This window comes from Callionymus lyra, chromosome 15, assembly GCF_982586985.1.
Source record: "Callionymus lyra chromosome 15, fCalLyr1.hap1.1, whole genome shotgun sequence".
Taxonomy (NCBI): Eukaryota; Metazoa; Chordata; class Actinopteri; order Syngnathiformes; family Callionymidae; genus Callionymus; species Callionymus lyra.
Window position 1 is genome coordinate 20,665,178 of NC_141832.1, and position 24,965 is coordinate 20,690,142.

Sequence of the window (24,965 nt, forward strand, 5' to 3'; positions counted from 1 at the left end):
CTAGACAGAGCTACAACAATGCATGATTCATCTAAAAAGAAGTTTGATAATCTGCCCGTTTGTTTCTGTTGACATTTCTTTTGTTGCAACCATGACTCATGAGGACTTTGACTACAGGCTGAGTGAGTTGTTGAATATGTGGGCTAATGTTCCGTCAGAAAAAAAAAAAAACTTGTTTTTGTTTTTAACTTGGAGGCAAGATACTGTAGTCCTAAAGCAAAACAAATATCCTGAAAATGTCATTTTTCTTCCTTCTGATAAGTTTGTACGATTGCCTCGGTACCGACATCTGAACCTAGATCATACAATAGTTTACAAATAGTCAAGTCATCCACATGGATTCAGTCAAATTCTCCTCTTAACTACAGTGGTAAAACATTGTGCTGGACCACAGTGCTCTGCACATAAAACACTTGAAACAAAGTTGATTAAAGAATTTATTCCATAAAAATAAAAATACAAAAAAAACATGGCTGCTGCGTCACAGGAGTATCTTTTTGATCTGTTTTGATGAAACAACACAAACAATTTAAGGTCCAAATGTTACCCTCTGTGTTAACAAGGATGTAAACAAATGGGACAGGACGACCTAGATCATCAGGACCACCGTGTCACCACTGTGCGGATCAAAAAAAACACATCTGAAAAACATGAGGTTCATATAGTGAAGCCACTGATAACCAGGTCACCTGCACACACCCACAATTTCATCACAATGGTCGTTAAAATCTAAATCATAAATATTTTTACTCACAAACATCTTTAAAACGAAGACAATATACACATATGGGCCTCCTGTCTGACACAGAGCTCAACAACTGTGTGCAAATTTAGAAGTGGATTTTTAAAGACTAGAGTCAAGTGACAGTAGAACCAACTCAGTCTCATCTACAAAAGTCTTCATTCGTTCAGTGGCTGCACCGACTCAAAAAAGAGAGATTTCGAACGACTCTCCTCGCATCTCCCTCTCCTCGTTTGATCAAGGCAACACTTGAGTCCAGCCCAGATGATGAAGTTCTACCACAGGTCCAAGTTTTCAGTGTTGACAAAGCCTGGATCAGACCGGATGTTCCAGTAGTTCCCGTTGTACAACCACACTTCTCGTCCGGCGTCATCCAACAATTTCCTGCAAAAAAAAAAAAAAAGATACATCAGCTGAGAGGTCGTTTTATCGGTCCAAGCATTGGTTCGACTTTATGAAACACAACTTGTTTGGTATAAAAACTAATAATCAACTTGTATGCAACCGTTGTGATAAACCTGTTGTTCATATAACATGTTAAAGAATAGTCAGGAATGCCACTGATCCAACAACCTGCCGCAAGGCTTTGACTTAAACTGTTTGAACTTGAATCCCAGTTTCTGCTGTGAGCAAACATTCCATGAATTAGAGAAAGTATTACTGATGGAGCTCCTTGGCAGGGGTATATTACTTCCTGCTTTTCTAGTTTACGAATAGTCCAAATCCTTTTACAGCCATTAATCTACACATCTAAAGATGGATTTTCTTCTTCTTTTTTATTTTTTTTTAAAGTGCATCAGTCAATAATTGACAATGTTATAAACACACCCTTTACAGTGAGGTGGCCAAATTGATTACCTTGATAAATTTGGTCAATTATTTTAATTTTTTCTCATTTACCAATCAAGACATCTTCCCCCAAAGGTTCGAGAGAAACACTGTAGTCATTTTTATTTGTATAGCGCTTTTCCAGACCAGGGTCACAAAGCGCTTAAACAATAAAAACAATATTCAATAAAGTATATATTTTAAAGATCAAGATAAAACTGATAACATAACAGGAGTTCCAGAAAATCATATGAAATTACATGTTAGTCCAAAACCCTGCTTTCCATTTTGTAAAAAACCATAGGCTACTACAAGTCACTTTAAAAACATTATTACAACTACATTATTGTGTATTAAAAGATTACTATTTGTTTTTGTATTAAATATCTGTCAAGTTACTACAGCAAATGTGCTATTGCTCATCACAATCTCTTGTAAGTACAAAGATTGAAGGTGAAATCAATTTGATTGGGTTATAATGTAAAAAAAAAAAAAAAAAAAATGTAATAAAGGAAACTGATTCAGTGTTGGTTGTATTAAATGGAAACATGCATTTGTTGTGTGTGTGTGTGTGCGCGGTTTCTCACTGCTGTGAGACTTTTGGATGGAAACATTTTGTGATAGATGCACAATATAAGACGCTCTCTGGCAAAAGACACATTAAAGAGTGTGTCTGCTAGTGTTGCATTCAAGTTTTGTCCTCCACATCAGTCTCATTCATTTCATTACACATATTTATCGATGTTGGAATTACAGGATAATAACGAAAAAAAATTCTAAATTTGAAAACAGAATATATCCGTCCAGGAGTCGTTAAATGACTGTTTAGATTAAGTGCTTTTGAAGAGTCAGTCACGGAGCGGAAATGAAGACCTAAAATGTTCCTCATGTTCGGCGTCGACGTACCTGAAGAACCTGGCGTTGTGCTCCTCTCCTTTCTTGGCCATCTCCTTCCTCCTCTCTCGTTGCTTCTCCTCCACTTGGTCCTTTTTCTTGTCAGCCTCAGCGACCTTGCCCTCCTCCAGCAGCCTGAGAGGAAGCCTTCAATAAACATCTTTCATCAAGAAAACGTGGTGTCTTCATACCTCTGGTCGGGTCTGTAGCGAGAGTCTGTGGGTGGCAGGACTTTTGACAGCTCAGGCGTCAGTTCATTGGATTCTCGGGCGTAGCGGGAGAAGCCGTAATATTGAGGGTGGTCTTCTGGCTGCACATCTTGATAACAAATGAAAAAAACATGAGAAAATCTCTAACAGGAACGATGTTTCCGTCTAAACGATGCAACTTACTGGGCTTCCAGATACACTTGGGCGTCTGCAGCGTGTCGCAGAAGATCCCTTCATGCCAGAGCCCTCCAAACCGATGCACTACTTCTCCAGCTTTGTCCATCACCACACCTTGGACCTCATTTTTGCTGTTATCGGAGCTCCAGTACCGAGACTGGTAGATGTAGAAGGATTAAGCAATTTTTTTGTGGTCCTCGAAACCAACAGAAGGACAAATCCTCACCTTGACAAACGTGATCTTGCACGTGCAGACGTCATTTTTGATCACGACTTCTCCGTAGTGCTCCAACCAACGCTGCTGACTCAGCACGTTGTGAATGCACGTCACCACCTTGTTCCACTCGTAGTGGTCGTCATATCTGTGGATGCACGCAGACGCTTAACACACAAGCTCACACGTACAATGTTTAAACACAATCGTTTGTATTTAAAGACTCGGGCTCACTTGGGCAGGCTGACATTGACCGGCCCACTCGAGATCATCTCCATAGACTTCCCCCAAAATTTGTTCTTCCATCTCTGATCTAAGAAGATAAAAGAGTAAATAAATTGGAATTATTTGCTAAACTGACGCCGTCTGCAACGATTTACTCTACCTTGCCAGAAGGTGAAGTTCTCGGACTCTGCGTGACAGGCCGATATAGGCGGGTGGTGACTAACCTGGAGAGAAAATACATTTAAGGATCCACAGCAGGTTCGAGAAAGCGTTCGTCACCACAAAGTTTTGTTTACCTGTTCGCTGATGTAACGGAAGCCACGGTCCTCTCTGTGAATCTCAAAAGTCTCTCCCAACACTGGGTTGAAGGGTTTGTAGCCGTACCTCCAGGTCGCCCAAGCGTACCCGGAGATGGAGAACGCTGCAACATAGACCTGGAAAAAAAAATTTTTTATTGTTAGAGACTGTCAACATATACGTTTTACCTGCAAAGCCAGTGCCTTTGAAACTGTAATGGTAAATAAACTGTTCCTGAAACAGTACTTAAAGAATCAATATGGATTTAGATCGTGTTTGCATCAGTGAGCGCTGAAGCAGCGAGTTACACGTGTATATTTAAGACAAAAAGTCATCGAAAACAAAATCTATAATCAGATACAAAATCTAAAATCTTTTTCTTTCTGTATTATTACTACTTAATAAGGGATGTAGAAAATATAGAAACACTGAAATATCATGGGATTTTTTCCTCGATACTATCGATTATTCAACAGCAGTGTTTCAATTTCTTAAATTAACAAATAAACATGTTTTATGTTGAATTTCTTTTCATGTGAAATATATATATATATATAATATAAACCACTCCATTAGAATTCCGCAGCATGAAACATCATTTTATGACAATTTACCTGCAATTCAATTCTTTAAAAGAGACTTAATATATACGTCAAAGCTCATTTCAGGGCATCAGCAGCCATCGCTAATCATAACCACATGAATACTTGTTACCAATTCTTTTCAGAACACTGGGACAACTCACCATCCTCTCGTATGGATCGTCAATATGGTTGGCGATGTCGAGCAGCTCCGAGTACTCCAGCTCTTCACTCAGCCGCTGTAGCAGCGACAGTGGTTCATTCAGGGCAACCGGCATGGACACCCTGGAAAGGTCCTTCCCAATGTTATTGTACAGGATGGACATGATGCCGATGTGACCATTGTCCGCGCTGTGTGCAGGGAGGACCGTGCGACGACCTGGACCATAGGACGTCAGATTGTTACGAATGCTTGATGAAATAATTTGAGTAAAACGATGAAAATCTCTTTACCAGTGTCTGGGCGAACTAGACGTGACTTGTCGTGCGAGGCATTCAGACTCGCCCGATACTTCAGGGTGGCAAAAGCTGTGACAAAGAAAAAGATTCTTGATACTAAACTAGAGCAAAAATGTGTTTTTTTCTCTTTTTTTAAATCACCAACCATGTCCTTCTTCAGGCTCTGATGTGCTGGTGGTGGTGATGTCACTGAGGCCAGATTCATCAGAAGCTTCAGCCTCAGACGAGCTCTCGCACACGATCACCTCGCTGGCGTCGAAGTACTCCGCCATGGAGTCAGCCACGGAGGGTGGGCGCTGTCGACTCATGGATGGCGTCCTCTGTTTAAGAGACAGATATTTTCACTGTCAAAAATGACCTTTTAATTTTATTAAAAATGAAACAGAAAAAAAAAGACTTATCCAGCAAGCCAGTCTACACACCACGTGTGATACCCCTATAAGAGTTGTAGTGACCCAAACATCCACTGTGAAACTCCAACAGATGGAGAAATATTACCGATGGACCTACACACCTGCTCAGCACGTACTGTGCAGAAGGATCCCTCAGTAGAATCAGAGGACAGGGAAAGTGAATGGACTTTGGTAAGATGAGACTGTATGTCAAACTACACACACAACCAAAGCCCAGCCATGGATGGACAAAACAGAAGAGGGCACACAGATTATCTAATGCTCACTCAAGCGTAGACAGAATACATCAACCACATTCCGAAACCTGGTAAATAAGAAACATTTTGATATAATCCAGAGACATTTGGATAGAAGTCATGATTAAAGACAAGAGCTCTTTAAAATGCAGATGTTTTAAATCATTTAATTACCTTCCTCTGACCTGACCCCCAACCCCTTAATGTGGCCAAGGCCTTAAGCCAGGTATGTCCAAAGTCAGCATAAAATGTATCATTTAACCAGAGAGTTTAACTTCTTTATTAAAATATCACACTGTGTACCAATAATCAACTGGAAAAAGGTCACAAAGTAAATGTTAATTCTTATTTCCGTCTAGAAGTTAACAATTTTGCGTTGAATGAGTGGAAGTTGTTGATAAAATAAGGATCAATAATAGGATAAATTCTGAATGACAACTCTTGGCAACACGGTTCACATTTGGCCACAGCTCGATTTCTCTTCAATAAATGTGGCCTTCAAAAAAAAAACAAAAAAAAAACACGTGCTGATGAAGCAGTCTCCTCCAATTCAGAGGCCACTAGATGGCACTCTCTGCTCCAATCCATTGCATCAGCCATTTCATAGTAACCTCATGTTGTTTATAAACCTACAGCCCAAACGACTGATCTCTTTATAAAAAAATTAAAGGAGACAGCGTCCTGAAATTTCATCATTGCATCATTATGCATAAGTCATTCAAGATGACGTCCATTTGTAATAAAAAACATCACTAAACCACAGATAATGGTTAAGCACTTCCTGCTTGGCCGTTATTGACGGGAAATGAAAGACCTTAATAACTTTACAGCAAGTGAAGTCAACAACATAACAGATAAACACGAGGGAAAAGCCTTTTCTTTTTTTAAAGAACTCACTGAAGGTGTGAGTAGGTTGATGGGTTTGTATACATACGTGTGCTGACAGGAGAGGGCACTAGGAGTGTCTGAACAGAGTGAAAAGACTTCACCTGTGACAACTTGTGTGTCTTAACAAAAACAGCCCAAACCTGCTCAACAGTTTCACACAGCTTCTCGGTAGCATAGGTGGAGGGTTTGGTCTCCTGCTTTCAACACGTCGATACCAATAAAGATGTTTCCATATTAAAATTTACCGACAAGTTTCGATGAGTACAAAAAAGAAATTCCCAGAAAACATAATTTACCTCAATACAGTCATTTTATTTCAAGCACTTTTTCACCCAAAATAAATAAAAGTTTAGTTCAAAACATGGGAAGAAAATATACTTGCATTTTGAACCAATACAATGCCTCGGTCTACTCTATACATGGATTACAAAATATTTTAACATTTTGTATCAGTGTGAGAATGAGGTTCACTTGATCCAAATCTTACAAAGTAAAAAAATATATATATAGAGTTTCTAATGTACTAAGATGAAGCTGCTTAGATTGGCAGCCGTCATCACTCTCTGTTAACACTTGCGTAAGACACAGAGGTTCAGTAAAACCTTTGAACAAAAGAAAGTGTATGTTTTGAATGGTTACCTCTGACAGTGTACTGCACAGTGTAGCGAGGTGATGTGAAGCATTCTGCTTCAAGTCTGGACTGGCCCACGCCTGCTGTAATCGTTCCCTCTCCAGCATCAGAACCTCATGAATGGACTTCAGAGAGTCATGGACTGAAACAGGAGAGTGGAACACATTGAAGAAAGAGGGCTGACAATATCATTTGTGAAATCTAAGAACAAACAGATTTGTAGTAACTTGAATTTAAAGGTTGAAGCATGTACCTTTTTGGGAAACTATGCAGATTTCCTGGTGCATCTTCTTGGCTTCAGGTGAGGTCACCTGAGGGTTGGACAGCTGGGAATAGACATGGTCTGGGATGGACTGAACAGAACTGTTGTTGGCGGTCTTTAGGTGGCTTGAGGTGAACTACAGGGAAAAAAAAAAAAAAAAAAGAAAGAAAAAAAAGACCCAGTCATTCATGCTCAGTCAATGAATTGTTGGCATGTATTCAGATAAGAAAAAATAAATAAATTACAATCTTACAATTCCACCCATGGCTTCAACACGGGACAATGTTCTGGAATGACCAACACCCTTGGACTTCTTTTTGGGTTTTTCAAGTGACAGATTCTGAAATTGATCAAGTGAAATACATTTGGTAAAACAATGAGGTATAAATGTATACATTTACAACCAAGTGAGGACTGACGACTAATCGTTTTTGCCACAAAGACTCACCTGCATGCTAATTCGCATCTCCAGGTCTGTGTCAGTGATGGGGAACCCTCCTTCCAACCAGTGAAGTCTCTGGATTAGCTGAGCGAGCTCCAATAGTTCTGTCTGACACAGGGCCAGATCTGATGAGAAACAAAATTAGGTGTATAAGCATTAACACAATAGAAATGACTTAAAGTGATTTGGCTTTTACTTTAGGATTTTTTAAATGATTCAAAGACTCGTCTTGTAAGTATTGTATTAATACTTAATTAATTAATAAAATTTCAAATAAATTAAAGTTGGTCATCAGACTTTTTGTCAAGTCTTTAGCAAAATCTTTTAATAAAAGGCTTAATCTAAAACTTTATGGTTGACCCTCGTGTCATCTCTGGGTCAAGGTGACCCGGTGGCACAAAAACTATTATCTTGGGTCATGGGTTATTTAAAAAGATCTAGGTGATTATCAAGCCAATACTGACAGGGCCCACATAATAGGGACTGTGTAATATCAATTAAAAATGAAAATGCATTGTGGTGCAGGACTTGCCATTTGAAGCAGCATCAATGTCATGAGTCTGCTGCAACCAAGCAGACACTTTGTTGGTAACGGCCGGGTTGGAGGCCACGGGTGGACTTCCCATCTCAGCTTGGAAGACTGAAGCGGAGCTTGCATATTGAGGTAACTGAATAACGGCAGCGTACGACGTCATGATTAACAGCACGGGACAACAACGTTAGATAAAAGATGGAAAATTGTGGCTACTTACTGTGCTCTTCTGGGCATAACGGGACATGGTGGGCAGAGTACTTTGACCGATGGAGAGAGCATGCAACACACCACGTTGCACACTCATCGCCTCATTTTTGCGAAAGACACGATGAGCACACAGCTTTGTCAACCAGATATAGAAGAGGTCGTGGCTTTTTGCCTATAACAAGACAAGATAAATTAAATGTAGAAGTAAAAAGTATTACATCAGGATCGAAGGAGTTACCATCAGGTGGTACAGGTTATCGCCAGCGTCCAAGTCAATACGCTTCGCCTTCTTGTTGACGGACATAACAGCCAGACTGACGTCCAACGATCCATGCAGCTTTCCTCTTTGGATCTATGGAAGGATCGAGGTAAAACTTTAACCTGAGCCTCATCTGTTGTCAAATAAATGCTAAACTACTCACTTCCTGTTGTGTCTTTGAATATTTCAGGATCCCCTTTTCCAGTAGAAAGTACCTCTGGCAGAGCAGGAATGTTTAAGATGCATGTCAATCTCACATATATTGTCAATTTCATGACGATTTGAGAATCTTTGTGAATCATTGTCATGTTTGCTGGATCACAGCTTGATTATTACTGAACTGGAATTACAGGAATCTAGATATGATAAAAGTGAAGCAAACTCTCACCTTGTGCCAGCCTTTCAACGGGTATTTCCTCCTCTTCATCAAGTAGCCCTCACAGATCCCAGGAATACTCAAGTCCATAGTTGATCCAAGGGCGGCAAACTGTTCCATATGCGACAAGTCTTCCATCACTTCCCAGTTACGAGCCTGAAAAAAAAAAAAGTATTGCAATATTTACAATATATACTTTCTTTAACTTCTTATTCTTGTACATCCAATTAAGTTCTTCACACACATCTTATGAGACTCATAATGTAAAAATGTTAATAAAAAAAAGACAAAACAAGATAAAAAACCAAATCCAGTCATTACCTGCTTGGACTGCTTTGAGGAACCAGTGCTGCCATTGCGTGAATGGCTTTGTTTGTGCACACAGGTCGGGGATTTGTCCAGGCCAGAGAGTTGGAGACTGGCATGTTGAGTGTGGACCAGGGGAGGGGGACACACTTGAGGGTCCATTGCATAAGGGTGGTAAGGGATGCGTTGCATCGAGTTACCAGAAGAGTCAGGGTAGGATGCCATGTCTGGCAAAAGAAAACTGGAGACACAAAAAGTAACAGTTAAAATACAAAAGAAAGTAAAATTGTTATTTGCATCAATGTCAAAAACTGGATGCAAATTTCCAATTAGATTAACTAAGGGCTGCTTAACATTTGGAACTGGTGCCAAAACATCCCCCCCCCCCCCCCCCCCCCAAGACCCCCTTCCCAGTGAAACCAATAAGGTATTATTCCTTTTACACGAGATGGGCGGTCTTTGAAATGACTCGAACCACTTGTAATTGCCAACATCTCACGACACGTCATTGAACAGATCCGCTCAAAGTAGTTTAAGTCGTCCACATACTTGTCATTTGTTCCATCTTGAGTCAAGTCATATCTAGATTTAAACAATCATTGTAATGTACGAGTGTACGTGCAGGCATGTTAGCTTGTGTAGCATTTCCGATTCAAAGGGTTGTCAAAGAAAATAAAAGGAAAACATTCTTTCAAGACAATACAAATTTGTATAAAAGACAATGTTACAGTGTTCCTGTTTATTTTCAAGCATTTTCTAGATGTGGTGCATTTGTAATTCCCTGAGCCAGGACCTAGAGTTCCCTTTGAATAATGTGCTGCCGGTACGGATGTTGTCTTGTGCCACATTTACCCCGAGAGGCTCGACAAACTGGACAGACAAGGAGTTGCCCGACATTATGTTCAGGCTAACAAGAGGAAGGAAAACGTTTTTTCCGGGTGCTTTTTGATAGGTACAAAACTTGGTTATAATGGTGTCATCATTTCTTACAAATTACACATTATGCCCAATTTATTTGGGTGTAAATGCTGTTTATATTACACTTTATACACCAATGTTTGTCAGCAACTAATTAAACTACTGAAACTGCAAAACGGTTTTTAATTTCACCACATGGGCTTTTGTAAAGTTCATCTTGACTCAACTAAATTAGTAAAAGTAATTGGGTACCCACAGCTCAAAAGAAAATCCCACCTGCACCCCATCATGTAAATGACAGACACATGCACTTTAAAACAAACAAAAAGGCTCATCTGCAAAAGTCAATATTTGTTTTGTCTAACACATGCAAATGAAAGGAACATTTTAAAAAACTATTGAAACTTGGAAAAACTTGTCCTTGATACCAACATAAGATACTTTGAATGATAACTTTTGCCGTCCTCACACGTTAAAAATCGATCATTTATATCTGCTAAACATCTGAAACCAAGTGAAGGATAAATCCAACAACACAAACAAGAGCTGCTCAGACCAACAATTTCAGTGGCAAAAAACAAATGGCCAGTTATCAAATGGGTTAGTTTGTTATAAACATGTATATAAATATGTCAGATAGCATTTCAATCTTGTATACAACAGTATTTCGATTTTCAAAGACGCTCCAACAAAAAACAGACAACATACCTGAAGTTGCAAACAGTCTATGGCTTTCAACTCCCAACACCAGTCTAGAGGATCATAGTATTAAAAAAGTAAAACGGTCAGGCCTAAGCCACAAAGAAGAAAATGTTCTGAAGGCTGGCACACAAGTGCTGCACTGACAACTCGGTGACTAATGAGCTTGTCAAACGGGTGCCTACGACACGGCAGCAGGTATCTGGGCGGGGCTGAAGATGGATCTAAACCAACAGGCTCTGGGATTGTATATGTGTATATCATCTGTTGTCAAGTACACAGCATTGACTACAGTTCCTTATGCAGCTCACCAGCACACAGTCAGGTATTTCCTGTAACTGTAGTGTTCATAAATGCATACCATCAATGCTTCTTTGCAGCTCAACCATGGAGGGGTGACGGCACAAGAGACAAGTCCCCCATCACTCAATACCATATCATTTCCTTTTGTAATTTTGTGTTATTCGTTTTGTCCAAATTCTGGCGACTTATCCTTGAAAACCAGCCTAGTATCATTTAATAATATAGAACCGTTTACTGGCAGTAACACACCTTTACCCAAGAGTCTAGAAAGAGAAACATGATTAGGAATAGCTTTGATATGTTGTCTTATTTCAAGAATCATCTTCAAGATGACCTGAAGCTGGACAAGAATAAAAAAAGATCTAAAATGGCATTAATAAACAAGAAAAAGGAAAAAGAAGATTTAAAAAAAATGACTTGCTATAATTGAATCATGCTGCTACAGTCAGACATTGTACATTTGGAAGACTAAATAAAACTATTTTTAAAACAGATTTTCAACATTTAACTGCAATGCCAACAAAACTTGGTCAAAGTATGAGGTTCAAAATACTAGGGAAGTTACTTTGGACAGCCTCGAACCTGGGTTGAAAGGTTAAAATATTAAACATTCAGCCAGTAAATAAAGAACCCGAACTGAAGGAGAAATTAGTTCTGAACAAACCCAAAAGAGGTGACTTGACCAGACAAGTTTGATTCTTAAGTACCTATCGTAATAAACTAAAACCACAGGCAAACTAGAGTCATTTCATCTTCAGACCGATTCTCAAACGTAATTGTAAAAAGAAGAAAAAAACAAAAAACAAACCACACCTCTCACAGAATCACAACAACAGTCTGGTATGTTCTCCAGTTCCTGTTGGACTAAAACCTGCCTCTTCATGTGTCGCGACTGAACCTGGATGGACTGGTTTCCTTTCCTCTTAGGAATGTGACAGAGAAGCTCACATAATTGACTTCATGTGACTTTCAAAGAAATTTAAGGTGGAGGACATCAACACTGGCTTCACATTCATTTGCTAATCTAGTCTTTCCGCAGATTTCTCTCCTCCTACAAATAACTGCGGTCAAGTGAGACGTAATCCAGACGCAACTTTAAAAAAAACTTGCGCTTTTGTGAACGTGTTCAGAGAGAAGTTACACGCGTTACATGCACTCCTACCTGGGGTTCACGATGACCTAAATATTTTTTCCCTCATGTGTAATAAAACTAGATGAAATAAAATATACAAAGATTAGTTATTAAACAAAACTAAACGCATAAAATGCAAATATCTTAGGAATAGTCAAACATTTCAATGGTACGCTATAAGAAAACACGATTTAAAGAATATACTGATTAAAGTAGTAAATATTAGAGCTTTATTAGGGATTAAATAAATAAATGTGAACGCATAATGAAGGTACTAATTTCGAAAACTTATTTACATTTACATTAGTGGACAACACATTTAAAGAAGGGGAGCTATTGATACATAATGGTTTAATTTCTAGTCAGAAGTTGTATATAAACTGTGTTCTTGAAGCATCATAATGAAGTATAGGATTAAAATACAGAATAAAAATCGCGGTCCATAAAAATCTAGTTATAATCACGGTTCAAATCTGCTGCTCAGTTTAAATCAATTATCAATTCGATCAATTGAACCAAAGACACGTTATTTTTCCCCAAAACTAGACATTTTACACAGAGGATTAATTTAAAATGGAGGAAACTAACCTGGGCCGTGGCGTTGACTGTGAACACCTGCACAGGTTTCTTCACACACACACAAACTTGAAAAGAACTAACGCGTGCCCTGGTGCATCATGGGAAGACCGCAGCTTCGAAGCTGTGACGTTCCATTTTTTTTTTATAGACTTGTGCACGAGGACGTCAAGAAAAACGAAGCACGTGTAATACATTCACAGCTACACAACCGGTTTAAAGAGAACACAAAACATCAATCTTGTTAAATACTTGTCATTGTCTATTGACTCATTTATATGTTTATATGCCGATTTATTTATTGGATTTTTATTTCAACGGCATTTTTATGACTCTTTTCACCGTTATTATTTTTTTTAATTTCAGGGTTGTAAAGTTTTTCAGAAAAGCTTTTTTTTTTTCATCAACTAAGAAAAATCTTTAGAAACTTCTTCCAAAGTTAAACTAATGATGTTAAATTGTCCACAGGTGTGTCCGTGTGTCTTGATGTTACCTGGCAACCAGTCTTGGGAGTGTTCCACCTTTTATTTTTCCTCCTTCCTTCACATTTTTGTTCATTGTGGTTAAACTCAACTTACCTTGATTTACCATTGACGTAAAAAGTAAATTTAAATAAATTAAGGGTTCAAATAGAGATGAATAATACAAATAAATACAAATACAGTTGTTGTTTTTTTTTGTTTTTTTTAAAAAGGTTATTTAAAAGGAAGCGTCGCTGTCAGAGTCAAACTAGTTTGCTTTACTGTTTAATGTTGACTGAGCAACTATTCAAATGAAACCTCACATCATGTTAAAGCCAAGAGCTCCATCTACTGAGCTCGGAAAACATGACACTCCTTCATGAAGATTCATCAGTCTACCACCCTTCTTTTCTTTTTCACACAAGTTAACTTCTATTCTTTGCATGCCTCGATTTCTAAAGCACTTTGACGACAAGCAATAGGAAGAGTTGATGCAGAATAGAAATGTTTTTTCGAAGAGGATTGTATTTGATGGTACACGAAGGCTGGTCAATAAGTCACAAAGAGACATTTGTACAAATTACACTCCATCATGGATGAGGAAGGTCATCCCCGGAACAGAGAAGCCGAGTGAGTGGGAGGCTGCTTCTCTCCCACGTGTAAACCTAATAGACTCAAGGACTCATTTATTCTCAGTGCCATTAAACTGTTAAACTCTGAATTTGGTGGGCAAAAGGAGGGTGATGGGAAGATTACCCAATTCTCTGTTTAACCTTGTATTCCGATTGATCTGTTTGCTCTTTGTTCCTTTTCTTTCTTTGTTTTATTGCCACTATGTTTGTACTTTGTTGCGGTTTGTTCTTCTGTCGGCTGCTGTGTCCTGGAACCCTGATTTCCAGAAGGAAAACTTTAAAGTCAAATCTGATCTAATCTCCTTATCTTAGATACATAGATAGATAGACTTTATTAATCCCTCTGGACATCTCCTTTGGGAAATTGGCTTTCCAGTTCGGTAAAGCAAGTTTCATTAAAAAAAAAGGACAAAGCATTCCTCAGGGGCAGGAGTGGAGTGAAAATATCTGAATGTTCTGTTCTATGTTAGTCTTTGTATCCTTTGTCTTTGTTATTTTTCTTTGATCTATGTTCTTTATCTTTATCTTTAGACTTAGATTGTATCATCGTGTTCTTTCTCTTTATGTTCTTGTTCTTATTTTGATTTATTTTTTATGAAAAATTGCTGTATTTTCTGTGGCTATTGGAAAAAAACAATCAATAAAGTTTTACCTTACCTTAACTTACCTTACCTTAAAAAAAAAACACAAGGGATGACAAAGTATAAAGAACTAGGATCAAAGGATAACACAAAGAAAAGGATAAAAAGGAAAAAGGATTGTAGGATAGTATTAACATTGCCCCCAAATTCAGAATTAAACAGCCTAATAGCACAACGAATGAATGACTCCCTGAGTCTATTAGTGTTGCAATCTTAAAAATTAAGTATACAAAATAAATGAATATAGTGTAAGCAAACTATCTGGCGGGCAAAATGAAATTACTTGGCAGGACCGATTTAGCCACCTATACTTCTGCACATGATCCATATTTTTTTCTAACAATTTTCAGTATTTATGAATAAGCACAGATGTGTAGTAACTTTACTATGTGGCCTTTGTGTTTAACTTGTCCTTAAATCATGTATCTAAAAAGTATTACATTTATGATTTAACAAATTTATATTACACATCACTTGGTTGTATTCCCAGACATGGACGTACTTCCAGCGTCAGTTTAGGAATCTCCAACTCCTAGGGTGCCACTGCAGTTCTACACTGCCATTGTGGATTCATCACCTCTCCCATCCCCGTATGGTCCTCTGCTGCAACAGCTACATACAAGAACTGCACGTCACAAATTCCTGTTATGTTTACAATGCTGGCAGTAAAAGTATAATGATTTTGAATAATACATTATATAACAAAGGCTATGGGCCACCAAATACTTTTTTTCAAGTCCAGTTTGGACTCTGGAGAGCGAGGTATCCTGGGAATCATTAATAAATGTAAATGAAATTAGAAGTAAAAGAGCAACACAGTTGTTTGCAAATGTTTAATCGAAGAAAACACAGTTGTCATTACATTATGGCCAGTTTGCTAGAGGAAAACTCACATGGCGGGAATCATGTTTTCACGAGGATAAAGATGTACTTAGAAACAAGGTTGTATGCTGGTGTGTAGCTTCATACGATCAATATGAAATCAACAGCAGGTCATGTATCGTCAACAAAGATATGATATCAGGGGACATAAGATGGACTCATTTTGCCAACAGTAACCACAGTTTTGGGGGGAAAAAAACTGAACAAAACAACAAAAATAAACATGCAGGAAACTGATTTTTGAGATTCATCCCAACATAAAGACACGAAAGGCACATTCCAAACGAAGCATCTGCATAACAATGTTCCAGATTAATTCAAACTCAGATCTGAAATTTCCTTCTTAAGAAACACGACGGGTTCTGCTTTGTTAGAGTCAACGTGGACAATATTTTTTTTTAGGGAAACTGAGATTCGTTTCAAAGGTTCACATGGACCTGTAGGACGGTGGCCTAAGTGCTTCGATCCCTCGCAGGAAAGGTGCTTTCGAGGAACTAACCTTTAATTCTTAACAAGCAGATAAGAGCCGACTCTGTATCATACAATCAAACACAACAGCTGGGACCGTCCCCGGCTCTCAGGTAGTTTCTTTAATGACATCCAATCTGTGAGATCGATTCAAACACTCTGGTCTGGATCGTCACCTTGCAAGTCTTGTGAGCGGGAGTCAAGGCTGTAAGCTGCCCTGGCTGTCCGGGTCGGTCCCAGATGAGCTGGTGTCGGACTCGGATTCCTCGTCGTTGTTCCCTTCAGGGTTTTTCTCCCGTATTCGCCTGTGGATGGCGCCGAGACGAGCCAGCAGGCCTTGATAGTCGAAGTGACCACGCCTCTCGCCGAAAGGGTCCTGTTTGAGACACGAGATGCATCAGGACCGCCAACCCCTTTTATTATTGAAAATGTGAAAAGTGTGTCATTTTGTGTATATATTACCAATTACCAACAGCTGTCTCATAATTCAACACTCTTTCTTCTGTATTCAATCTTTATTATACAAGTGATGACTCTCACTGACTGAATATGTCAAATATAGAGATTATAGACATTGTGTTCAAATTAATTCAAAAGTTAATTCAGAGCCGATTAAATTGTTGTAGTAGTTAAACAGAAAGAATCATTTCTGCAGAAGCTTGTGTACATTTCTGAATGAGTAACTTTGAACCAGTGTAGAGTTCTTTACATCAGTTAATCAGAAAATACATATTTTCTATCAAGTTCTTAGGAGTTTTTGAAGTAACCAGAAACTTGTGACAAGAGCGCAATTACTTTTAGTAAACAAATTCACATGGGGTGTTTGGCAACGGTGCAAAAGGGATTTTATGACTTTGCAGTTACACTTTTCTGACACTAGGCGTTGCTAGAAACAACGTTTTCGTTGATGATTTAATCTGGTCTAACAGAAATGTAACCCTTCATATTATGTTATTCAAGATTAACATTTTATATGTGTGTGCACAGATGCAGCCCAACAGGCTAAAAAAAAGGGACACTAAATATATAAAGCTATATAAAAATAAAGCCCTAGCCGAGGTTATCCGTTACTTAACCGGTGTAGTTTTGTGACAAAAGAGCATTCCTAATTTCTAAAGGTATCTGCTGGATCTGTGACCACACCAAAACATGCGTAGCAGTTGTTTAAGTGTCACATTTCTGTCAGCCCAACATTTTGGAACCACAAGTCAAACTCCGTTTCTCAGACTCTTGCTGTAGACGCACCGCCAGAGACGCTTTTGATTGATCATGGCTCATTGGTGAGTATAAAAATAGCTGACCAGGTCATTATGAACACTGTAGTCCACCTGGAGAGGTGGATTTTGGCTTCTATTCAGTGGGTAGGTGATATGCTGGGAGCCGTTTTTTTCTTTTATTGTTTTCTGTTGTGCAGTTTAGCGAAAAAAGGGGAGGAGAAGCAGCAGCAAATGAACATTAGGCCGAATCAGCTGAGAACAGTGAATGCAGCTAAAAAAAATGAAGGGTGTTTGTAGAGTATATGGTGCCGAGTTACAGGATGTCAAAAGTTTAACGCTTTCATTTTAATTTAACTGACAAACTGTTTAACTGATGGTCCTAAAGACTTCTGGCTGTGTGACAATTTATACATCAGGTTTGCCAAAAACTGGTTGGAAGAAGAAGATGTAGCGTAAGATTGTCGTAGGACCATTAGATTTGTTGTCGTCATATTTTTTCTCAATTATTGTCAAGTGAAAACCTCATGTCTCCCCAACCTTTTCTGTCAGCCCAGACCAGTTTAATATCCCAGTTTTGGAAGGATTTTCTTTGGCTAAAAATGGCAAAAATTAAATACAACAACTGGTTAAAAAAAGCATGTTAAAATCCAAATCTATAAACCTATAATAATTCAATACATTATTTCTTTCGGTGTGGCTCTTTAAAAACGTCTCACAGACGACTTCTGTAGCAACAATAAAAATATAATAAAGCTGACAAATAGCATTCTGCATAAGCAAACATTGGTCTAATGCTGTGTTATGTAATGTATACTCCATCATAGGGAATAAGCTGTAGGGTTTTAATGAGGAGAATATGGAACCACAAGCAGTGTTTTTTCTCGTCTCAGAACATACTTCCAAGTCTTTCATATCTAGACTTAAATGTTCACCTGCATATTTTGTCCTTGTAGGTGCAGGCGGTCCTTGCAGACTCCCTGGTAAAAGTCGTAATATTCCAGGAAAGACTTTTCCATTACAGCCCTACAATGAAGAAGGGAATTCAATGAATGACAGAGCGGTAACTGAGATGTGAGGAGAGTAAAAAGACAAACAGTTACCAGAGAGCTTCAGGACAGGCAACTTTGCCCTCCAGCATGTCACACACAGCTACTCGCATCGTCTCGTGTCGGATACACTCGTTGTAGTTCTTGTTGTCACCGGGGTGTCTCTCCTGAACAATAAACACATATTTAAGAAGCGTTAGCACCACAAATGAATAAAGAAAGACCGATTTTTACAGGATTTATGTTCTTTTACGAGGGATATTATCGATATCTTTTTGATATATTTGGTACGAAAGGTCCTGATGTCATTTGTGATTGATGGATTTCAACAACGAACCCCCTCAAATGCGTAGTAGTGTAAATTGCTTATCATCCAATCAGATAACAGCAACTAAATGCATCAATAGATCATAAAAGTATTGAGAACTACTTGCTAAATAAAGATCAAACCTAGCATCAGTTATAAGTGGTTAAGCATCAGGCCTGCAATCCAGTTTTTTTTAATACTAGACTTTCAATACTTTGGGAACTTAGATTTAGAGTATATAGATTCATTCATTTTTTGGGACCGTCGTTCACAATATGTCCAGCAGATCACAAATAAGATCATAGTATGGCATGCATAGGGCAGTGGTTCCCAAAACTACAGCTCGCAGGCCAACTACGTCCTGCCTCTACATTTGGCATGGCCTCTGAACAATACCAGACGCATTTTGATTTTTTTTTCTATCATGTGTGACAAAAATATAGGACCATTCATCCATTTAAGGGGGTAGTTATATTACTAGTTTAGAAAATCTCTAAACTTAGGAAAACCATGTCAAAACACGATCTGGAGCTTATAATCCATGCGTTTGTGTCTTCGCGTTTAGACTATTGTAACAGTTTATCTTGGTGTCTAAACAAGAAGGAGCTGTCTCGCCTGCTGTTAATAGAAAACTCTGCAGTGAGAATTCTGACCCGCTCTAGTAGAAGAACTCACATTTCCCCGATCCTTAAAACTCTTCACTGGCTGCCAGTTTCTTTCAGGATCAATTTTAAAATTCTGGTTCTTACTTTCAGAGCTATTCATGGTCAGGCTCCTCCTTACATCAGTGATCTGATCCAGCCTTACACCCCAGCTCGGGGTCTTAGGTAAGGTAAGGTAAAACTTTATTGATCACTACAATTTAATAATCAACTTTATTAAATTGTCTTTTTCCAATAGCCAATACATACAGACATTTTTTTTATAAAAAATCAGAACATAGATAAAGAAAAATAACAAAGACAAAGGATACAAAGACTAACATAGAACAGAACATCCAGATACTTTCACTCCACTCCTGCCCCCGAACTCAGAGTTGTACAATTTAATAGCCTGAGGAATGAATGAGTCCTTGAGTCTATTTGTTTTGCACCTGGGAAGGAGCATTCGTGCACTAGGTAGGTACATATAGGCACAGTGTAGGTCTGTGGATCAGAATCTACTGATGGTTCCTGAACACGCTTTCAGAACAGAGGAGAGAAATCCTTCTGTTGCTCCTAAGCTTTAGAACGATCTTCTTCTCCCTCCGTGTTTGATGGATCTACTGACTACTTCATGAAACATCTTCAGGCCAACCGCTCGACTGATGATGCCATCTCCGCTGCCCTTCACTTAGCCCTCACCCAAGTGGACACTAAAGACTCGTACGTCAAAATCCTGTTCATGAAGTTCAGCTCAGCAATCATACCCCAGCAGCTCATCCACAAACTAGACCAGTTGGGACTCAACACCTCCCTGTGAAACTGGCTGTTGGACTTCTTGACGGGGAGACCACAGGCAGTGCGGGTCGGCAGCAACACCTCCAGCACCACAGGGGCCCCCCCCAAGGATGTGTGCTGCGCCCCCTCCTCTTCACTCAGCTGACCCATGACTGCACCCCATCATCCAGCTCGAAACCTATTCATCAAGTTTGTGGACAACACACCTGTGGTGGGTCTCATCAACAATAGTGGAGACTAGTCTACAGGTGCAAGGTAAACAGGCTGACCACAAGGTGCAAAGACAATAATCTCCACCTGAACATGGAGAAGACTAAGGAGGTCATTGTGGACTTCAGGAGAGTGCACACCCATCATCCACCACTATCCACCGTCGGAGCTGCAGTGTAGAGGGTGAGCAGCACCATGTTCCTGGGTGTGCACATCTCTGGAGATCTGTCCTGGAGCCACAAAACAGCATCACTGGCAAAAAAAAGCCCACCAGCGCCTGTTCTTCCTCCGCAGACTGAGAAAGGCCTCACCACCCATGATGCTCACCTTCTACAGAGGCACCATCGAGATTACCCTCTCAAGCTGCAGTGGTACGCCGCCTGCACCATGTCCTGCCGCAAGACCCTGCAGCGCATCATGAGAGCAGCTGAGAGGAACACTGGTGTCCCTCTCCCCCTCCTGGACATTTTATAACACCCTCATCACCAGCAAGTGCCATCCGGATTGCTGGTGACCCCAATCACTTATCCCACAGCCTCTTCTTTTTTTTTTGTTTGTTGATATTCTGTTTATTAGTTCATTTTTTATTTTGTTGATTATTTATTTATTTTCTGTCTTAATACAAGTATATTCGACAATAAAAAATGTTTTAACTGCATTATGATACGTATGGTGTTGACTTTAGCTAGGGGACTGGAGATATGATAAAAGGTTTATAGGAACCCTTAACACTTTAAGTAAAGTAATAAGAAAACGGAAAATAGAATCGCAACCTTTAACCTTTATTCACGTACTGTAAAGCAAATTCTTTATTTAAAAACATCTACTTAAACTACAATATAAGTGAAAGAAATCATTTGTGGAACTTTTTGCAACATAAAATAAGAGACCTTTAAGAGAGTGTGTAAATGAATGTTACCTGCTCAAAGCCTGGCTCATTGTGATATGGGTTCTCCGTCATCAACGACTGGATTGAGATGAGGACAGAGGAAATACTCTGGGCTGGGCTCCATGCCGGTCCGGTCCACGTGCTTTAGACACACATATTTAAATGTATCAGTTGATTTCATAAGGAGCTTTTTTTTCCCCCTTTTTTTTTCAGATGAAGCTTCTCATGTTAGATGTTCTGCACTCACCCGAGGATGCTCAGGCAAACCTTGCCGTTACGGTAGAAGTTGGGGTTGAAGCGAACAGTGCCTTGGCCTGTGGTGATGAATTTGACGCGGGGCGGGTGAATGGGATAGTCGGGCGGGCAGCGGAAAATGAACAGGAAGAAGCCTCCTTCATATGGGGTGTCAAACGGTCCTGTGATGAGTGCGTGTATCTGAGGAAGAAGAAGATGATGAAGAAGATGATGACGATGACGATGACGATGAAAAGGAATTTACCAAAACAGACCCAGTGTTGATTCTATGGTCAGGTTTTAATGTGACAAAAATCAATTCATTTGGAATACAATGAGCACTTCTGCGGTACCTTGGTCATGTCTTGAGGATCCGGGACCACAAACATCCCAGGTGGAGGTTCTTTATAGATGGACATGATGTCTCTGCAACAAACAAGCAAGGCCTCTAAAAATGGACGACACAACTAAGCAGCACGAAAAGAAAGAGATTTGAACCTCGCAGGAGTTTTTTTAAGAAATTTAATTGAGTCAATTACCGTAATTTACGAATTTTTAAAATCGCTAATTTTGTAAAACAATGCTGGCTCGTAGAATGATGCTGCAAATCTATGGATTTATTTGGATAAATGGCCTCCAGGAGGCGCTCTAGCAGAAAGCAAAGAGCTAGACAGACAAGGCGAAAAGAGGAATACGATCGTTTTCAAAACAGGAGGTGGCAGTAATGGACCAAAAGCTGAATGAAGACAACCAAAGAAAGTAGAAGACAATAGTAGATTTAATTTGAACAGTCAATTATTGCATTATGCACACACCCGTGTGATGTAAAACACACAAGGAAATGCATATGATTCACATTTTTACAAACCGAAGGTAAGGATGTTGGAGACGGCAGCGGTAATTCTAAAAAAGATGACCATAAATTTTCAGACAAGCACATAGTCTTGTCAATGACTATTCTTTTAATTTCTTGCCGTTTACTGCCGTGTAAGATACAAGGTTTCTGTGGAAGCATTTATAAAATTATAACAATGGTTTTGGGTAATTATCTCATGTAGTAACAATGCGGGGGACACATGAAATATATATGTACCATTTACTTTCATTTCCTGGGGGCTCTTTTTTAAGGATACCTATAAAGAAAATAGTCCTCATAAGCTCTTAAAGTATTTAGTACAGTAAACAGATTAAAAAGAAATAATCTAAGCACAAATGTCATTTTAACTTCAAGGGAAGTTAGAAGTTCTTGCTAATGATTTTAACTACAACTGAGCCTTTTTTTTTTTTTATTAATGGGACCGTTGTGACTCACAATAAAAGGAAAGAATGATTCATTAAAGTCTTTACAAAACACCATCACCTCATCATCAAGGTCACGTGGTTTAAGCATTGAACTCAGACAAAAGTTTAGAAGTCTAGTTGGCAGGTGTTTCCAAAAGATTTGTCAAGGAGGGCAACGTTTGACGACTTGAGAGCCAAATGTAAACAGTGAGATACACACAAAAGAGTAATCTCATTTAAGGTAAGGTAAGGTAAAACTTTATTGATCCCTCAGGAGGTCTCCTTCGGGAAATTGTTTTTTTACAATAGCCAGCTATTTTTCATAAACAATAATAAATAAATAAAAATAAAATAAGAAGAACATAAAGAGAAAGAACTAAGTCTAAAGAACAGAAGTCTAAAGATAAAGACAAAGAACATAGGTCAAAGAAAAACAACAAAGACAAAGGATACAAAGACTAACATTTAGAAGATTTAGAAGTTAATAAAGCTTGTGTTTTTCTATAACAATTTAACCGAACATGAAAACTTTGTTCAATCCTATTAGTATTTCTCCATTATCATAATAAAAACAATGCGGGCTCTTATGCAGGGACTTTCGAAGTAACCCTCGACAAGAATAACCAAAGCAACATGCTCCTCTCCATGCACTGCAGAACCTAACACTTTAAGAAATCCTATGTTTTTTCTGCCATTAAATGCTACAACAGATCTGTCATAAGAAATCCTATGTTTTTTCTGCCATTAAACGCTACAACAGATCTGTCATAAGAAATCCTATGTTTTTTCTGCCATTAAATGCTACAACAGATCTGATGCTTGACATGCACCTTCTACTTTTTGTTGGCAACTTTGAATAATTTATTTATGTCTTTATTTCTCTATATGTATTTATTTTGCCTTTGTTTATGTACTCATTTGGTTGTATTCATGTATTCATTTGATTGTTTTACATGTTTTTATGGAAGTTTGTATATGGATCAATAAAGTATCCGTCAATATATTAAAGAATAGTTTAAAATGGAGACCAGGGGCCACATTGACTCCACGAAACAGGAGCCTCTGGGATGCACTTTAGACATGCCTTGTATAACAGAAGTTGTATTTCTATAATCCAAAATGTATTTGTAATGTTTGTTTTTTTTACTATTTCACAATGATTATTACCGGTAATAACGGAGACCAGGGGCCACACGAGACAACCAAAAGGGCCGCACAAGGCCACACTGTTTTTTAAAAAAAAGATGTCCTCACCTTTTTATTCTGAGGATGCACGTCTGAGAAGTCTTTTCTTTATCCCAGTCCATGCTCGTAGTCGGATCCCAGGTCGCGAGGTGCATTTGGGTGAGGAGCCCCGCTCCGGCCACCGCCAGCTCCCCGCTGACCCCGTGCAGCTGCGGGGAGCTGTGAACCGCCACCACGGGGGTCAACACCGGGGTCGAGTCTCCCACGTTACCCATGGGCACCATCACGGTCAGGCCACTCTGTGCGGTCGTGGAGGGAGGCAGGGTGGTCGCCAGCGAGCCGGGGCCGGTGGTCGCGGAGTGTCCGGACGGTTGTCCGGCGGACATCTCCCCGGAATGGTCCGCCATAGCCGACGAGAACGATGGTCCTGGATCCGAAGTGTTTTGAGTTGATACGCCGAGGGAAGTGCAGAGACAGGCCGGAGAAACAACTACTCCACCGACATGTTGATCGTTAGCTTCCTTGTCTTCACCCACCGCTCCGGCGTCAGATCTTCAAGTGTCACTCGAGGGAAGGAAGCGCGTCTACGTGGTCCGAGTGTCCGGAGTCTCGACGACACGGTTCCCTTTATACATGTCAGCCGAACAACAACTTTAGCCTTTGATTCTTCCCTGTCAAGCTGCGTCACAGAGAGACACACGCGACGCCACTTCCGGTTAGAGTTTTCAAAGTAGAGGAAGTTGACGCCACTGATGTGCGCGTTCTTATTTATTTGGATTAAAGACACAAATGTTTTGATTTACAGTAAAATACAATAAGGCATTAAGTACTGAAGGCCCAGAAGTGGATAACAAATTTACCAACATTTACAATTTCTTGAAACAAATTTACATTTTCGTACATAGTTACAAACGCTGAAACATAATAACAATCTTATGGAACAAATACACAATGTTTTAAATTAATTTTAATTTCGTGAAATAGATGAACAAACTCTGAAATAAATGAGCAATTTCTTTAAATTTAAAGGTAACATTTTATTAAATTGTTTTTTTCCAATAGCCAGCAATTTTTCATAAACAATAAAAGAAAAATTAATATAAATAAAATAAGAAGAAGAACATAAAGAGAAAGAACAAGATGACACAATCTAAGTCTAAAGATAAAGACAAAGAACATAGGTCAAAGAAAAACAACAACGACAAAGGATACAAAGATTAAAATAGAATAGAATGTCAAGATACTTTCACTCCACTCCTGCCCC

The 24,965-nt window shown here is 39.1% G+C and overlaps 2 protein-coding genes across 3 annotated transcripts; both read right to left on the reverse strand.

Moving 5' to 3' along the window:
- Window positions 1-424: 424 nt before the first annotated feature.
- Window positions 425-10,965, reverse strand: LOC148065290 (oxysterol-binding protein-related protein 7-like). Of its 2 annotated transcripts, XM_087809664.1 has the most exons (23): window positions 10,808-10,965; window positions 9,197-9,422; window positions 8,888-9,031; window positions 8,663-8,716; window positions 8,479-8,592; window positions 8,251-8,412; window positions 8,031-8,166; window positions 7,505-7,623; window positions 7,310-7,396; window positions 7,048-7,192; window positions 6,803-6,936; window positions 5,141-5,233; window positions 4,772-4,946; window positions 4,621-4,695; window positions 4,332-4,546; window positions 3,586-3,723; window positions 3,450-3,513; window positions 3,299-3,377; window positions 3,077-3,212; window positions 2,857-3,007; window positions 2,656-2,782; window positions 2,477-2,599; window positions 425-1,126 (listed from the first exon to the last, which is right to left on the reverse strand). In XM_087809664.1, the coding sequence occupies exons 2-23, from the start codon at window positions 9,404-9,406 to the stop codon at window positions 1,018-1,020; spliced, it is 2,790 nt and encodes a 929-aa protein (XP_087665790.1). In that variant the 5' UTR covers window positions 9,407-9,422; window positions 10,808-10,965; the 3' UTR covers window positions 425-1,017. The 2 variants fall into 2 exon arrangements, with proteins under 2 accessions (XP_087665790.1, XP_087665789.1); XM_087809663.1 differs by lacking the exon at window positions 5,141-5,233.
- Window positions 10,966-15,362: 4,397 nt separating this feature from the next.
- On the reverse strand, window positions 15,363-24,370 carry ube2z (ubiquitin-conjugating enzyme E2Z). Its single transcript, XM_087809334.1, has 7 exons — window positions 23,771-24,370; window positions 21,589-21,661; window positions 21,249-21,436; window positions 21,032-21,143; window positions 18,211-18,323; window positions 18,043-18,133; window positions 15,363-16,269 (listed from the first exon to the last, which is right to left on the reverse strand). Exons 1-7 carry the CDS (start codon window positions 24,106-24,108, stop codon window positions 16,093-16,095), a joined length of 1,092 nt encoding a protein of 363 aa, XP_087665460.1. The 5' UTR covers window positions 24,109-24,370; the 3' UTR covers window positions 15,363-16,092.
- Window positions 24,371-24,965: the final 595 nt, after the last annotated feature.